Genomic DNA, 18751 nt, shown 5'->3' with positions numbered 1-18751 from the left:
CCTGAATGGAGGTTTGAATCTTAAGAGAAGATCTGTAGTCCAGGTGTACAAACTTGATGCACTGCTAAGTCAGAAAAAAAAAATTAAGAAACCTTTAGGAAAGTACTATTATCTGCACATAGTAGAATCCTTACCAGAAGAATCATGTCCTGTGTATTCATACATCTTGTCCCAAGTTCCATTCTCCTTCCAGATGATGATCTTCCGGTCGTAGGAACAGGATGCCAAGATGTTGCCATACATTGGGTGAGCCCATGCCACCTGCCAGACAGGACCTTCATGGCTGAAGTAAGGAGATACTTTAGTAAGTAACCGATCCGCTTTTCTGATTTATAATGCATGGTAAACTACCTGCTTTGTGGTGAGTAGGTGCTTAAGCTTACTACGGCTCCCACGCACAGATCAAGAAGCAGTAAGACCAATGGGGATTTCAGAACATTTCTCCCCCCGCCCCCCCAACAGCAATTATCAGCAAGGGTTGGGTCGTCTTTCAAAACTGCCAAACCCACTAGCCCGTGAAAAGAATTCAGTCCAAATTTTAGCCCTGTGATTTAAATCAGGTAATAGTGATACCTAATATGAGACCACTGGTCACTTCTTGTTGCAGAGTGGGGAGTGGAATGGAGAAGAGTCCAAAATATGTTCTAAAAAAAAAAGTCCAATTGTGCCATAAGTCACTATCACAATGAGGCATGAGACAGATTTGTTTCAAGAGTCAGCCAGCTGACCAGGACTCTGACTTCAATCAAATGCAAATTGGACACCTATCACTGTACCAGACATTGCCACACAGCTTGGGGAAACATATCTTGTGACCTCCAGGTGTGCATTCACTTAGCTGCAAATAAGCATTTGGCCTATTCATAATTGGGGCAGCAAGAAGAAGGTGGAATTAGAAGAGTTTATTCTCATAAAATGGAGAGATTGCACACTGCAATCGTCACCAGTTTATGGCCCAAAGAGCTGCGTTTTGGTGATTCAGAGTTGGAAGACACCCATTCCACTTGCCTTTTTGCTGATCCCATCCACCAGCTGCTCACACTGAAATGATGGAAATCAAGTGACAACAGCATCAGATGGTATCTTGTTTATGCCAATTATTCCACCTGACATTTAATCAAAAATAAGCCAGGACCGATACTGTTGGCCGCTTGAGTGCTAGTCTGCTTGACTTGACTCCTTTTGCAGAAGGACTGTTTGACATTGCCCAAAGTCTCACTGTAGATTGCGAGGCAAAGCTGTGATTAATATCTGAGCTCTGAAGAAGAGTCACTGCACTCAAAAATATGAACTCTGTTCTCTCCATAGATGCTGTCAGACCTGCTGGGTTTCTCCAGTAGTTCCTGTTTTTGTGTATCTGTGATTAATGTATTTTGAAAAAGAAAGTGATTGTGCCCTTCAGTGGAGGGCATACAGCAGGAAAAGGAAAGACAACTTCCAAGGGCACTGTAAGGTCTGCAGACCAGACAATGTGAACTAAGAATGGCAGAGGCAACTGTCTAGTGGTATTATCAGTGATCTGTTAATCCAGGGATCCAGGCAATGTTCTGAGGACCTAGGTTCAAATCTCACCATGGCAAATGGTGGAATCTAAATTCAATAAAATCTGGGATTAAGAGTCTAATGAAACCATGAATCCCACTGTCCATTGTTAGTAAAGCCTATCTGGTTCACTGATATCTTTTAGGGAGGAAACTCCCATCTTTTCCTGGCCTGGATGTGACTCCAGACTCATGGTTGACTCTTAACTGCCCTCTGGGGAATGAGGGCAATAAATGCTGGTCTAACCAGTGACGCCCTCATCCCATGAAAAAAACAAAGAAATGTTCATCAGTCATGTGTTGATTGAAGCCAGAAACTGGACAGGCATTGTGAAATTTCAAATTTCATTCACCATAGTAGCCCTAGGGATAGGACAAGGATCTAGTGACATGGCAAGGCCATAATGAATTGCTCAACTTTACTACTGTAAGAAGGCATAATTGGCTTTACCTGAGATCAATGATTTGTTATATTTGAGAGGCTTGTTGGGATTCTTCAAAGGCCATTAAGAGTGAGCCACAGAAGACAACCTATTTCCATCACTGTCACGTTGCCCGACTCATCTTATCTACTTCTGAAGTCCTCAACTTCAATAGCTATCTCTATTCCATGGCGCTCCTTGCTGACTCCCATATTTTACCTGTCATTAACTCAAGATTATCTGAAGTGGTGTTGCCGTCCTCTCGAGTCTGGTTCACCATGACATAGAAAATCACTCTTTGTTCTTGCTAATTAACACTAATTACCTGCTAAACAATGCTTCAATATTAAAATGTTCAATTTCTCTATGGCTTTGTCCCTACCCATCTTAGTAATTGCTCCACCTCCCTTTCCTCCTTCAACATACAGAGGAACTTCGATTATTCAAATATAAATTATCTGAATTTTGGATTATCCGAAGAAGATCTCAAGGTCCCGATATAAAACATTACATCAAAGAGGTGTTTCAACACTGATTGTGTCTTTTGTTTTACAATGATTAAAAATGAACTACCTGGTTTACTGAAATGCTGCCGAGGACCATCCTGGATATCGATAGGAGCCCAGGCACCATCTCCAAGTGACTGACTGCGCGTTCTCTCGCACTCACTCACTCCACACCCCCCCCGCCCAACTTTCCTTGGAATTCTACACAGGGGAGTACCCAAAACCCCCTTCCCCAGATAATCTCTCCAGCACTATCCTGTACATGGCAAAGGTGGAACGTGTCAAAAGGTTGCAGTCAAAAGTTGTGAGTGCACGCTCACACTATTTTGAGACTCACTCCCCAAAGGCAGCAGCAATCTTCCCGTTGGTGTCCAGTCTGGCTGCCCTGGAGAGGGGGCATGGGTTTGGACAGGCGGATGGGGGATGGGCTTTGACAGGGTCGGGGGCTCGGACAGGCGGACAGGTTTTGGGGCGCGGTATGAGGCTTCAGCAATGCTGCAGGTCCCTTACCCACAAGCGTGCGCCTGCTCAGAAACAAACCCTGAGACAGAGAGGGGGAGTAAGGCAGGCAGAGCGAGGAAAAAGGAAAGTTTGGAAAACTCCGAGTCCCAGAGAAGAGGCATGGAATCAATTAACCGAATAACTGATTAACTGAACGAAATAGTGCCTACCCATCTCATTCGGATGATCGTGATTCCTCTGTACTTCTTAAAACCAAACCTCTCGCCAAATTTTTGGTCATCATCCCTCATGCAGCTTGATGTTGAAATTTGATTTATAATACTTTTATGAAGTACAGTGTTAAAGCAGTTAGTTAAATACTAGCTGTTACCATTGTGACTTGAGTTTAAGAGTAGTTAAATGTATCCTGAATAAAGGGAAATGACTGGTATTTTGGTCTTTCAGAGGGAGAGTTTATTACTGAATGCTTTCACTAAAGCTGAAGACATCAGCGCTTTCAGGTGATGAAAGATTTCTTGCAAACCAAATCTTTCTACATACCCCCTCAGGTCCGCAATAAGGATCTGGCCTCCATTTTTAACATCAAATATCTTCACAGATCGGTCAGAGGAGCAGGTTGCGAGACGAGTGCCATAGTAATCCATCTGTGCATCGTGCTGCAGGAGCATAGGTGAGGAAAGCTTTTAGTAAACGTGTACTGTATGCTGTAACCACTCAAATTGCAGCAGTTGCTGTCAAAACAAACACTTCCATTAAGGATGCTAGAAACCAACAATCCTTTGTAGCAATCTTTACAGTTATTTGGATGGGTGCACATCGGAAGCATGCAACCTAAACATAAAGTGATTATTTTCAAACCCGAGATCAAGGTTGGAGCGAGCGGATAAGCGCATCACTACTTCCTTGATACACAGAGTCACAGAGTTTTTTAGATTAGATTAGATTACTTACAGTGTGGAAACAGGCCCTTCGGCCCAACAAGTCCACACCGACCCGCCGAAGCGCAACCCACCCATACCCCTACATCTACCCTTTACCTAACACTACGGGCAATTTAGCCTGGCCAATTCACCTGACCTGCACATCTTTGGACTGTGGGAGGAAACCCACGCAGACACGGGGTGAATGTGCAAACTCCACACAGTCAGTCGCCTGAGGCGGGAATTGAACCCAGATCTCTGGCGCTGTGAGGCAGCAGTGCTAACCACTGAGCCACTGTGCCGCCCACAAAGTTATTTGTACGGAAACAGACTCTTCAGTCCAACTCATCGATGCTCATTAGATATTCTAAATTAATCAGTCCCACTTGCCAGCATTTGGCCCATATCCCTCTAAACCTTTCCTAATCATATACCCAGCCAAATGCCTTTTAAATGTTGAAACTGTACCAGCCTCCACCAACTCCTCTGGCAACTTGTTCCATACACACAGCACCCGCTGTGTGAAGAAGTTGTCCCTTAGGTCCCCCTTAAATCTTTTTCCTCTCATCTTAAATCTAGTCTTGGACTCCCCTACTGTGTGGAAAAGACTTTGACTATTCAGCCTATCCATGCCCCTCCTGATTTTATAAACTTCTATAAAGTGTGAAAAGCGTATCAAAGCTTTTAAGGGATTGGTTATTGAACTATATACGATGAAATGAAAGGCTAGGCATTTATTATTCACCTTTTCATCAATTCACTGTGGGGCACAGTTATACAGCATCTTCAGGCTGGTCTCAGTACCTTAGCCAAACAGCCGGCCAATCTTCATGCAGCGTTAGCAGAATACTTAACTGTATAAAGTGGTGGGGCTGAGCCTGATCCTATCAGATATTTCAGCCCCTGTGCCTACAAACAGCACTTTTTTCCCTTTCTCAATCCTCTTCTATACCTAAAAGTGACTGAAACCAAATGTAACATCTTAAATTGTATGTTGCGCATTGTTTTAATGAGCACGTTAGGATGAAATCAAAGTCCCTGAGCTATGCCTAGCTTGGTGCAAAACCGTTAAGGTTGTGAAAAACTGGGTAATGGTGTGGAGAGGAAGGTGTGTAAGTATATAAATGCAATTTTCCACGTAACAAGTTACCGGCATGGAATAGGAGATGCAACCTCAACAGGGAGCTACTTAATGAATCCTTTGAAGGTTGATAATTGGAAGATGAAGGATACGATTGGTGGAAAAGAGTAAGCGGTCAATGCAACATCACACATGTTGATTCTGCATACCCGAAAATCACGCCACAGATGATTAGCCAACCCTGTACACTGCTGAGGATTGATGGCTCTGACTTCTCTCTGCACTGAATCTATATGCCCTTGATTCTAGTTCACGGTATTCTTTGATTTGTAATTCAATTGGATAAGTCAATTTTATTTGAAATGTAAATAATCTTTGCCGAAAACAACAATCAAGCACAAGTTAATTTGTAGTTATGCAATTTTCATACGCAGTCAACAAACATCTCAAAAGCAGGGGAGCCTGTTTCAACAGAACATGATACACATAGCATTCTGGGTCCCTATCCTAACACAGCACCAGATCAACACTGCCATCCTCAGGAATTTGGATTACATGGCTCCAAACTGCTCCTGCACCTAAGTAATAATTTCAATTTTGACTGTCTCCACTTAAACAGTGGGAAAACTAAAGCCACTATCTCTCAGCTCACATCACAACACACCTCTTCAATTTCCATCCATGAAAACTGTTTTAAACTGAACCAAATTGTCTACAATCTCTACCTGGTTCAACTCAAGCGGAATCTGATTCCATAAACTCTCCAAATACACACCATCTATGTCCAATTTCTTAAAACTGCCTGTGCACTGGTGAAACTCTACCACATGCAGTCTTGGCGACTTCAATGCTCCCCTGAACAGTCTTTCATTTACACTCTGTAATACTGCTTCATCAAAACCTCTGCTGACTATGTTGCACTCTATATCAAAAATCACTTCGCAATCACTCCTATCTTCACCAAGTACAATATTAAAGCACTGTGAGCTTTAATACCTAAAATTTAAAATTCTAGCCTTGCGTATAAAGATCTCCATGGCATTGCTGCTCCATCATCCTAATTCCTCACAGTCTCTGTCCCTTTGAACAGAGTATCCTGCGACTACAGTATCCATGCACCAACCTCTCCACTCTATTCCCCGTCTTCTGGGTCCAATGGAACTGGAACTTTGCCCCTTACCTACGTTGAGATGCCTTTTAAGACACACTATGTTAACAGAGTTGCATACTGTCTCAGTGGTTAGCACTGCTGCCTCGCAGCACCACTGACCCAGGTTCGATTCCAGCCTTGAGTAACTGTGGAGTTTGCACATTCTCCCCGTGTCTGCGTGGGTTTACTCCGGTTTCCTCCCACAGTCCAAAGACATGCAATTCAGGTGCTAAATTGCCCATAGTGTTAGGTGCATTAGTAGGGGAATAGGTCTGGGTGGGTTGCTCTTCGGAGGGTCAGTGTGGACTTGTTGTTTCCACACTGTAGGGAATCTAATATAATCTAAATTGCGGTTATCACCCAAAGATGTATTTTATAGGCTCAGCAGTAGTTTTTACTAATTCTTCTCTGCAGGTCTGCCCTCTCAGGTAGATATAAAAGATTTGATGCCACCATTCAAATAAGCAGAGGAGGTCACCCTAAGTGCCCTGGTCAACACTTAGCCTTCAAACCAAAACCATTGAAATAGGTTAGTGGGTCATTCATCCCATGCCTGGTTATGGGAGATTGCCATTTGCCAATCAGCTATCAAGCTTTGAAATTATGAAAGTGACTATGTCTCATAATTGGTTGCAAAGCATTGGAGGTTATGGAAGTTGCAAAGTAAATGCATTTGTTTAAAAAAAAAACAAGTACTTTTTCTTCACTCCAGCTAAAGAGGACAGGCCAGGGAACACCATCAGGAAGCAGATGCCATGCATTTCTCTGGAGAAAGATGCGGTCTATACATTTCTCATTTATGATGTGAGAGTCATGTGCCGTGGTGTATTTAACAGAGGGATTGGGGAAAGGAAGGAAACAGACTGCCTGCCAGCATCGTCTGGAGAACACACAGAATCAGTGGCAAGGGACAGAGGATTTCAAAGGAATGGCAATTAATGAAAAAAGGCACGCTGTATTAGCATTTCAAAAAGAAAAATCAGGATTGCGTTCACCATAGATGAAAGTCCTTTTCAGTAGAAAGGTAGTGCTCACCCTGAGATATCAGATCTGCACATGAAGTGTACTCAACTAACCTTTCTTCCAGAAATTCTATCTTAAAGGTTTAACCATCATATAGTTTGAGTAGATCATTGCATTGTAAAACCTGAAGGAACTTACATAATTAAAATATTCAATACATTGTAGAAGGACGATAGAATGAGGAGAGGGTGAAACCCAAGGCTCTGAGAATTACAGGCTGTAGGAACGTAAAGTGGAAAGATGTGCACACTATGTGAGCTGAGGACTAGTCTCAGACTGGGAGCAGGGAATGTGGATAGGGATGGAACATCAGAGCGAGGGTGTGGAATACATACAGACATCCAAAGGTCTCCTGGTTTTCCAATAATGCGTGAGCCACATGTTCATGTTACAGCTACTTTCTACCTGTATCTATTTCACTAATGCATACAGCACCCTTGGGTAGATTAGATTACTTATCGTGTGGAAATAGGCCCTTCGGCCCAACAAGTCCACACCGACCCGCCGAAGCGCAACCCATCCATACCCCTACATTGACCCCTTTACCTAACACTACGGGCAATTTAGCATGACCAATTCACCTGAACTGCACATCTTTGGACTATGGGAGGAAACCAGAGCACCTGGAGGAAACCCACGGGGGAGACACGGGGAGAATGTGCAAACTCCACACAGTCAGTCTCCTGAGTCGGGAATTGAACCCGGGTCTCTGGTGCTGTGAGGCAGCAGTGCTAACCACTGTGCCACCGTGCCACCCCAGGTAGTACTCCCTGATACTCAATGACATAAATGTCCCTATAGTCATGGGAATTCCATTTCATGATGTCATCCTGTTTCCCCCCCCCTCCCCGCTCCTCAGTCGAAGTAAAACACTCAAAGACACAGTGTAGTGTCACCTCCTTCATCTTTTATTCCTGGCCCTGGAGGGAGAGAGAACGGTCACCGATGTGCACAGAGACATGAGTTCAGTGTCTTCTCTGGAACAGCAGTTTCAATGAACTTACATAGTCATTTTACAGGGAGGAGCATCCAGATAAGGCAACATATATATTAATTGAGTGACTGTTACAATCAGCGAGCATCAATCGTAAAGATTAAGCCATCTGCTGCTCCACAACGAATAACTGGCTTCACATAATGAATACTTTTCACCTTGTTAAACTGACCTCACAAACTGAATTCTACCTCATCTTGTTAAGTGGCTCTACATACTGACTGCTTTTCCGCCTTGTTAACCCATTACCCTTGCCTCCAGTACCCCACTGTTAACTCGAAGTTCTTATCTGATCTCAGTTATGCTCAGCTGAACCTCTTTGTTTCACAAAACTCAGAACTTAACTCTTTCCCTGCCTGCTTATACCCTATACACATTCTCAGTGAGCCACGAATTGAAAACACTGTATAAGTAACAATAAACCATTCTGAAGAACAGTAGTAACAGATGACATCCAGAATATTGCTGAATCATCAATTGAGGTCGAGGTCCAATAATAGCCAAGTCACTCAGTTTGGGAATAAAGGTGCAACCACTTTGTACTCTCAATTATTAAAAAGGTTTGCAAGTTATAAGGAAGTAACTAGAGGCCCCTTGTGGCATAGTGGTGTCAGTACCTCTGGGTTAGAGGTTCCAGGTTCAAGTTCGGTCTGTCAGAGGTGTGTCAGAACAAGTTGATTTTTGGAAAATCTTGTACTTGCACAGTATCTTTATTGGTCCTTTGCAGGTCTGTATACATATGAGGACATGGTGGGTGTGAGTGAGTGTACATATGTTGGTAGATGCATGGGTGTGTGGATATATGGGTCGTGGCTACAGCATGCATTTGTGAATGCGTATTTGCTATAACACAATGGACAAATTGGGGACACTGTTTCTCAACAGCGAACTTTTAAAGCATGTATTGGTTATAACTTGATTCTGGCCATATTAGTTTAAATGGAGCTGCTGTTATGTGACCTTCTTATAACATGGGATTGCATGAGAACGGAATTACCATATTATAGCAGAACTGACCATTTACGTGTGTGTTTGTGTGTGCATGCATCTAGCTGTGGACTTGTGTCGGGGTGTGCAATAGAGGTGGTGTCTAGCCATTCGAGACTTTTGCACCATTGAACTGGGTCATAGATGGTCTGCAAATTCTTCCTGTAAACTTAATATTTTTGTCAAGCAGTTTCTGATGAAATTTTTAACTGACCTCGCCTCAGCAGCTTTGGTTGTTTGGAGGTGGATTAAAGAGCACTCGCTTCCCTTCTTCCCACCCCCCCCCCCACCCACCCACCACCACCACCACAACTGAACACCATCCAACTGAACAGTTTTCCAACTGAGTGGAAAGCAATTGTGTCACAAAGCCTGTGGACCTCTGAATTTTAAAACAAATCTTTAATTTACAAAAAACTAAAGGATGATACGAAAAATGCAAACTAGAGGAGCTTCACACTACAGCAACAGCTCAGTAGAAGAACATTAAAAAATGGACCCATCAAGTTTGTACTGTCATATAATAAGGCTGTAACTGCTTTTTGAACTTGATTCCATTTTCTCATCTCATCTCCAAATTCTCCTGCATCTGAAAATCAATTGTCTCAACCTGAAGTATAATCCTCTTTAAGGCAAATATGCCTTTCCGTAGGTAGAGATCAATACACTTGTACTCTATGTGGACTTATTAAAATCCTATATTTCGGCAGCAACATTCCCTTGCTCATGTACCACAGTCCCCTCACAGTAAAGATCAAATTACCACCAGTCTTGTTAACTACAGTACATGTGTTTTAACTTCCTAAATCCTAAATCCTTCTGAATTTTGACATTCAACAGTTTCTCACCAATTAAGCGTTCAGTTTTCCTACAAAAATGAATAACTTCACAGTTTCACATTGTCCTCCAGCTGCAACCAATGTATCCATTCACTTAATCTATTTGCACATCTTTCCAGACTTGATTTCCTGAAGAAGGGCTTATGCACGAAATGTCGATTCTCCTTCTCCTTGGATGCTGCCTGACCTGCTGCGCTTTTCCAGGAACATATTTTTAAGCTCTGATCCCCAGTCCTCACATCCTCCTCACAGCTTAAGTTCCCACCTAGCACTGCATCATCAGCAAAATGGGATACATTATACTTCACCTAAGCCATTAATACAGACTGCAAATAGCACTGACCCTTGCCACACTCCTGTAATAACAACCTGCCAACTTGAAAATGAACTACTTATTTTTACTGTTTCCTGCCCTATAATCAATCTTCTATCCGTAATAACAGATTATCCCTAACCCAATAAATTCTTATCTCATGGAAAAAGCTTTGGTAGCCTCATATTGAATGCCTCTGAAAATTCAAAGTTAAAAATCACACAACACCAGGTTATAGTCCAAACTGTGACAACCACCTGATGAAGGATCGGCGCTCCGAAAGCTAGTACTTCCAAGTAAACCTGTTGGACTATAACCTGGTGTTGCGTGATTTTTAACTTTGTCCACCCCTGTCCAACACCGGCATCTCCAAATCTGAAAAATTCAAGTCTGCTACATTCACTGGTTTCCCTTGAACCACACGACCAGAAACATTCTATTAAAACTCCAGAAGACTCGTCAAAAGAATTTCCCTTTCAGTAGACCGACTAGTTCTCCTTAATCAGGTATTTTTTTTAAGAATAAAAGAGGTAAAGCAGTTTGACTTTACAAGAACAAATGTGCTTATCTTTAGCTCAAAGGATGTTTCTTTTCAAAAGAGTCTAGCCAGTTCTTCTTGCTTTGAAACAGTATGGATTACCAATAAATAAAGGAAAGGGTGGAAAGATGGGAATGAAGTAGCCTGGTAATTGTTCCAGCGACATTTCAGTTATTCCTGGAAGTTGCCATCAAGGTTGATGGGGTTGTTAAGAAGGCATATGGTGTGTTCCTGGTACTCACTCCACTGATGTGCTTCGGCGTGGATGCCGGGTGAGATCTGACCTGACTGGGCTCGCGAACAGAGAATGCTCATTTGGGACAGTGCTAAAAAAAAATGCCAGCATCTGCAGAACAATTTCCTGGCACAGGCTATATCACTCCAGGCAAGACGAGACAAGGCAAAAAAATAAGTTTCACAAAATATCATGCAGCAAAATGCCTCATTTTGTAAATCACAATAACCATGAAGCAACATAAAATGAACAAAAGCACAATTTTGCCAGCAGTGATAAGGAGGGAGAAACTGAAGATGTTCATTATACAGCCTCCAGGCAAAATAGATTTCACGGGAAAGTCACAATCAGCAGTAATTTTAGCTTCTAACATTTACATTTATTATCCATTGTGTGATAATACTAGGGATGAGGGATACAAGTTCCGATAAGAATTGGAAATTGGACAGCCTATTTCTTGGAGCATAGAAACTGAAGAGCTCTCACAGAAAAGTTCAAAGGGGGGCTTGAAAATATTTATCTGTCTTTTCCAGCTGTAGAATTGTTAACAATGAGTCATGAATTCACATTAGTACTAGATGCATGAAAGAAAATTCTTTTCCACACAAAAAACTATTACATTACGAAGATTTTTAAAATACTATTCTTTACAGTGTTGCTGACTGTTCAAGAATTTATTGCCGAGAGTTAATTACCTTTGAACGAAAGGGCCTGCTAGGGTCACCTTAGGGGATAATGAGAAATCAACCACATCACAGCAGACTCATATGTAGGCCAAACCAGCTAAGGTTGGCAGATTTCCTTCCTTAAAAGGACATTAGTGAAACTGATGGGTTTTTACGACAATGATCAATAGTTACATGGATTCCATTAGATTAGCTTTTTAAAGTCCAGATTTCAATTCAAGTTGAATTGCCATGGTGGGATTCAATCCCATACCTCCCGAATATGAGGCAGGGCCTCTGAATTAAGAGCCCAGTGACATTACCACTGTGTCAGTACCGTCCTATATTAGCTGACTGGGTATTACATTTTGGAAGTTCTTCCTTAAACCTTTCTTTCCTTGGTTAAGATGCTGCGTAACATCTACCTCTTGATTGAGCTTTTAGTCATGCTTCTATTTTCCTTTACATGGTGAGAAAAAAACTCTTTCACATCGCGAATACTCAGGGAATGAAATACACCGCTTCCTATATGGAAATGTGGTGGAAAGCCCTTCAATTGAAGCATTCAAGAAAGCACTGGATGATTATTTGGGAAGAACTGGCATATAAGGATAAAGGGGAAAAACATGAGATTAATTTTTTTACTTGAGCTTTTTGAGATGCTCATCTGAAGAGCCTGTGTAAGCACCACCTCCTTCTGCTCTGTAACAATTCGCTAATTCTGAATCCAATTTGCCTTTATAATATTCCGCTGAAACAGCTTGGAATGTTTTATGATGTTACAGACAATATTTTAATACAAGTTGCTGCTGCTGTTGTAGTGGGGGCAGGCTGAGGTGTAATGAGGGTGACATAGAGATTGAACCACTTTAGCTCCCCTCAGCTCAAAGTTCTCACGAGAAGCTTGTGTTCTTTCTATCTAGAAAGAGACAAAGTTTCGTTTTCCTCTAAGTGTTCATAGTAAGGATATTAAAAAGCACAGAGCCTCCTGAATTATTATCACAATGCAATATTGCAACCCCACCCCTCCAACCGTAACAAGGACAGAACGCCCCTGGTGCTCACCTTCCACCCTACCAACCTTCGCATCAACCAAATCATCCGCCGACATTTCCACCACCTCCAAACAGACCCCACCACCAGGGATATATTTCCCTCCCCACCCCTTTCCGCCTTCCGCAAAGACCGTTCCCTCCGCGACTACCTGGTCAGGTCCACGCCCCCCTACAACCCACCCTCCCATCCTGGCACTTTCCCCTGCCACCGCAGGAACTGTAAAACCTGTGCCCACACCTCCTCCCTCACCTCTATCCAAGGCCCTAAAGGAGCCTTCCACATCCATCAAAGTTTTACTTGCACATCCACTAATATCATTTGTTGTATCCGTTGCTCCCGATGTGGTCTCCTCTACATTGGGGAGACTGGACGCCTCCTAGCAGAGCACTTTAGGGAACATCTCCAGGACACCCGCACCAATCAACCACACCACCCCGTGGCCCAAATTTTCAACTCCCCCTCCCATTCTGCCAAGGACATGGAGGTCCTGGGCCTCCTTCACCGCCGCTCCTTCACCACCAGACGCCTGGAGGAAGAACGTCTCATCTTCCCCCTCAGAACACTTCAACCCCAGGGCATCAATGTGGACTTCAACAGTTTCCTCATTTCCCCTTCCCCCACCTCATCCTAGTTCTAAACTTCCAGCTCAGTAACTGTCCCCATGACTTGTCCGGATTTGTCCTACCTGCCTATCTTCTTTTCCACCTATCCACTCCACCCTCTCCTCCTTGACCTATCACCTTCATCCCCTCCCCCACTCACCCATTGTACTCTATGCTACTTTCTCCCCACCCCCACCCTCCTTTGGCTTATCTCTCCACGCTTCAGGCTCACTGCCTTTATTCCTGATGAAGGGCTTTTGCCCGAAACGTCGATTTCGAAGCTACTTGGATGCTGCCTGAACTGCTGTGCTCTTCCAGCACCACTAATCCAGAATCTGGTTTCCAGCATCTGCAGTCATTGTTTTTACCTAATATCAGACTGTTGCCCGTTCACGGCCAACAACACCACTAATTTTCGTGTCATCTCCAAATTTACTTATCAAACCCTCTACATTCACATCCAAGTCATTAATGTATATAACAAGCAACAAGGGTCCTAGCACTGAGCCCAGTGATACATCACTGGTCACAAGCTTCTACTTACAAAAGCAAACCTCCACAATCATCCTTTGCCTCCTATTTCAGAATCAGAATTAGAATCCCTACAGTGTGGAAACAGGCCCTTCGGCCCAACAAGTCCATACCGACCCTCCGAAGAGTAACCCACACAGAAGCATTCCCCGCCCCTATATTAACCCCTTACTAACACACCTAATCGACATATCCCTGTATACTATGGGCAATTTAGCATAGCCAATTCACCTAACCTGTACATCTTTGGACTGTGGGAGGAAACTGGAGCACCCAGAGGAAACCCACACAGACACGGGGAGAATGTGCAAACTCCACACAGACAGTAGCCCGCGGCTGGAATCGAACACGGGTACCTGGTGCTGTGAGGCAGCAGTGCTAACCACTGAGCCACCGTGTCGCCCCTAATTTTGGAGCCAGTTTGCCACTTGTTTTAGATCCCATGGTCTCCCTTTTCTTCTTACCTTTTGGATAAGCCTTCCTGAAGCTTTAATGGCAGGGGTGTTAACATGGCCAGTTCAAACTGAATAATGATCATTTCGTTAAGATACACTATTATACCTAATGTACAGACAATACATCAAGCTAACCCCTTCCGGAAATTCAGTTATTGTCCACTAACCTAGTTCAAGGGCTTTACCTGGCAAATAGTACCACCTTTTGAAAGTTGCTTTACCTCTCTCCAATCTTCACTTTAGGGAACAACAAATTAACTAAATTGGAAAAATAAAACTCTTGTATTTGATTGTCAAAGTGACAGCCACTTTGAAGTATGTTGCACTAGTCACGCACACCCCTGCTGTGATGATGGGTGCAAGATACAACATAGAAAATTGAACTCCGGCACTTTTGTTATTCAACAGAACAAGCAAACAAGAGACATATGGCAATCTGAAACCTGATTACCTTGCTGCCTCATGATTCATTTGAAAACATCTATTTATTACTAGAGGTACATGTTATTACGGTGGTTTCACTTTTGTTTTGTTCCTATGCTAAGAGAGTTTTGTGATCTGCCAGGCCTCGGTAACCTGATAAAATTGGAACAGTGTTCTATTTTGATTTGCCTAAGGAATGCTTGATGCTAATAGGACTGGAAGAGTATAGATTGGATGCAGTAAAACACCCTTCACACGATTCCTTTAAAATATGCTCACACAAGATATAGTCTGAAGGAACTGTGGATAGGAAACTTATTGGATTGTATTGGAACACAGGTCATTTTGAACTGTACACATTCAGCCATGAATATTTTACTGCTGAGGACTTTGCTCGTCACTGTAAGGTCAGGACCTTTGGGTCATTTCCTGTCACTGAGTTCGGCAGTTCTTTACCCATTATATTCCTCGATTCAAGCAGCTGCACAAACGTACATCTTGTAGTAAACCTCAGTATACAAAGCAAAGTAGATTCTGCATAAAGTCAATCTCATTTTTAAAAAAAAATCAGTAGCAATTAAGCAATTTGCAGTCCTATGAGAGTTCAGACTGTATGAAGAATAGCTGACCCACTTACAATCATATCCTCATGGGACGTATCCACGGTATTAATTACAGAAACCTATGAAAAAAGAAAAACAGACACTTTAAGTGAAATGACCAGAACCATTTTTTTTTTTAAAATGGGATCTTCTCTGTTGAGGAAGGCAAGGGATGTGTCGCCCACTCCCAGCACTCTTGCAATATAAGACAAACCCATACAGTTCCAGTATCCAATAATCCGTGTGAAACATTCCAGGCGCAACCTCAGCAGAATGCTTGCCATTCACCGGTGAGACTTACTTACACGGCTGTGAGCCTGGGGCTTCTCTAAATAGCTGTAAACTGTTGCCATATTTTGCACTGTCCCTGCTCACAAACTGCACCCAACCCAACGCCCCAAACAATTCACTTCAATATGGAGCCTTTATAATCGATAGACAGAAGTTTGCAACATCTGTCATTATTTGGTCTTGAATTTGCCCTAATTGGTGAAGGATTAGAGTCGAACACGCTCTCTGAATTACTTTCCCGAAGCCCCTGAATCTAGAAACCACAATTAAATAAGATTTGTCAACATATTTATTCCTTCAATGCAAAGTTATTAATAATGTTGAATTATTAACAATGCTGTAATATTTTAGAATTTGATGAAGCTGCTTTTACCATCGTTTCAGACCTCTTGACTGGGCAGGTGGGTCTTGGTTGGATACCTCTTCTGAAAGATGGTACCTCCAAATGCGTGGCATTACTGTATTATTGGACCGAAGTCCCAGCCTAGATTCAATGCTCAAGGCATGAACTTGATATGAACCCCACCCCCAACCTTTGGAAATTGCCACTATTTATGGCTTCCAGAGGCAACAGAACACTGTAAAGTCTCATGGATATGAAAGGAATTTGTTTGGTTTTGTTTTACTCCAAAGGTAGTGGAGCTGACTCCTGCTTATCACCTCTGGCCGGAGGGTGTCAATGAATAGAGTCAAAGTTGTACAATATGGCAACAGTCCCCTTGGTCCAACTTGTTCCTGCCAACCAGATATCATGAATCTGCCAGCATTTGATCCACATTCCTACAAACACTTCTTATTCATGTGCCCATCCAGAAGCCTTTTAAATGTTGCAATTGTACCAGCTGCCACCACTCCCTCTGGCAGCTTTTTCAATATATGCACCACTCTCTGCATGAAAAAGTTGCCCGAGGTCCCTTTTAAATCTTTCCCCTCTCACCTGAAACCTAAAGCCTCTAGTTCTGGACTCCCCTACCCTGGGGAAAAAGACCTTGGCTATTTATCCTATCCACGCCCCTCATGATTTTATAACCCTCTATAAGATCACCCCTCAGCCTCCCACATTCCAGGGAAAATAGCCCCAGCCTATTCAGCCTCTCCCTATAGCTCAAACCCTGCAACCCTCAAACCAGCAACATCCTTGTAAATCTTTCATGCACCCTTTCAAGTTTACCAACATCTTTCCAATAGCAGGGAGACTAGTGTTAAAAACAGTATTCCAAAGTGGCCTAACAGATAGCAATCAGGAGTTACGATGCAGCCTTTCCCGAGTCCGAAGAGCACTTTAAACAACCCTGCAAGCTCAGAATGGATCCAGAGATGGGACTTAGAGCCACCCTGGCTCATTACTGGTCTCAGACATTGAAATGATCCAGCGTGGGCTCCTGTTGCCAGTTCTTTCCATGGCTGCATTTCCTTAGCAAGTTCATATTCAAGATCTCTCTGAAGTGGGATGAATCGCAGACAGGAATGGTCAATAAAGCTGGGTGAAGGCAAAGCGTGATCAGAGAACTACTGCGAATAAGATGTGTGAGCTGAGACCTGGACATGGAAGATGTCTTAGGGGCTAAATGAGGGGAATGAATGACTCCAACCTGAACTGTACAGACTAGGGACTGCAATTTAAAAAGATCAAGTGTAGTACCCACCAAGGCGCAGTGGGGAAAGACCACCATTTAAGGTCTTTCTGCCAAAGTGCAATGGGGGGAGGGGGGGTCCATTCATTTATCAGACCCTCTCAGCGTCTAAAAGGCACGTCAATCTTGTCCTGTACACAATAAGTAACTTGGGCTTTTATTTTTGAGAATGCAGGGAATGCCAAACTCATGGAAGGAACCAGTAACAGGAGCCTCCAGTGGATCATTTCAATACCTGGGATCAGTAACAAACTTGGTTAGAGACAAAAAATTGCAGATGCTGGAGCCCAAAGTTGACAGGCAGGAGGCTGCAATAACACAGCAATCCAGGCAGCATCAGGAGGTGGAGAAGGGTTACACCCGAAACGTTGCGTTAGATTCATAGAGAGATACAGCACGGAAACAAACCCTTCGGTCCAACCTGTCCGTGCCGACCAGATATCCCAACCCAATCTAGTCCCACCTGCCAGCACCCGGCCCATATCCCTCCAAAGCCTTCTTATTCATATATCCATCCAAATGCCTCTTAAATGTTGCAATTGTACCAGCCTCCACCACTTCCTCTGGCAGCTCATTCCATACATGTACCGCCTTCTGTGTGAAAAAGCTGCCCCGTAGGTCACTTTTATATCTTTCCCCACTCACCCTAAACCTATGCCCTCTAGTTCTGGACTCTCCGACCCCGGGGAAAAGACTTTGCCTATTTACCCTATCCATGCCCCTCATAATTTTGTAAACCTCTATAAGGTCACCCCTCAGCCTCTGACGCTCCAGGGAAAACAGCCCCAGCCTATTCAACCTTTCCCAATAGCTCAAATCCTCCAATCCTGGCAACATCCTCGTAAACTTTTTCTGAACCCTTTCAAGTTTCACAACATCTTTCCGATAGGAAGGAGACCAGAATTGCACGCAATATTCCAACAGTGTCCTAACCAATGTCCTGTACAGCCGCAACATGACCTCCCAACTCCTGTACTCAATACTCTGACCAATAAAAAAAAGCATACCAAACGCCTTCTTCACTATCTTATCTACCTGCGACTCCACTTTCAAGGAGCTATGAACCTGCACTCCAAGGTCTCTTTGTTCAGCAACACTCCCTAGGACCTTACCATAGAAGTCCTGCTAAGTTAATTTCTCCACCTTAAGTTCTGTGCCTGGATTGCAGTGTTCTTCCCGCCTCCTGCCTGCCTATTTGAGATCAACAACGAGCCAGGGTGACTGTCAAGTCCCACCTCTGGGCCAAATTCCAATGTTTGTATGTTATTCGTGTGCGAAGCTGCACAGAAGTGCTTTTTAGTGACTGTCTATAAAGATAATTTTTAATGAACAAAGTATATGTTTGCAATAAACTATCGGGACTGGGGCTGACTGAAAACCCCTTCCCTCCTCTGCCCCGAAACATCGACATAACCCGCGCTGGGAGTTACCCTCCTCAGGCCCCGGATCCCCCTCTCTCCCCCCCCCCCCCCCCCCCGGGG

The 18751-nt window shown here is 43.4% G+C and overlaps 1 protein-coding gene across 1 annotated transcript in view; it reads right to left on the bottom strand.

Annotated features, from left to right (window-relative positions):
* Positions 1–18751, bottom strand: part of sec13 (SEC13 homolog, nuclear pore and COPII coat complex component) — a 42330-nt gene that overhangs the window by 22899 nt on the left and 680 nt on the right. The window contains exons 2-4 of the mRNA XM_072582687.1: positions 15381–15425; positions 3472–3587; positions 135–283 (exon numbers count right to left, since the gene is read on the bottom strand). Of these exons, the coding sequence (XP_072438788.1) occupies positions 135–283; positions 3472–3587; positions 15381–15425 (310 nt within the window). The remainder of the gene's footprint in view (positions 1–134; positions 284–3471; positions 3588–15380; positions 15426–18751) is intronic.

The sequence above is a fragment of the Chiloscyllium punctatum genome, chromosome 12 (assembly GCF_047496795.1).
Source record: "Chiloscyllium punctatum isolate Juve2018m chromosome 12, sChiPun1.3, whole genome shotgun sequence".
In the NCBI taxonomy this organism is placed as follows: Eukaryota; Metazoa; Chordata; class Chondrichthyes; order Orectolobiformes; family Hemiscylliidae; genus Chiloscyllium; species Chiloscyllium punctatum.
The sequence above is the reverse complement of the archived record's forward strand: the minus strand, read 5'-3'. Positions and strand labels throughout refer to the sequence as shown.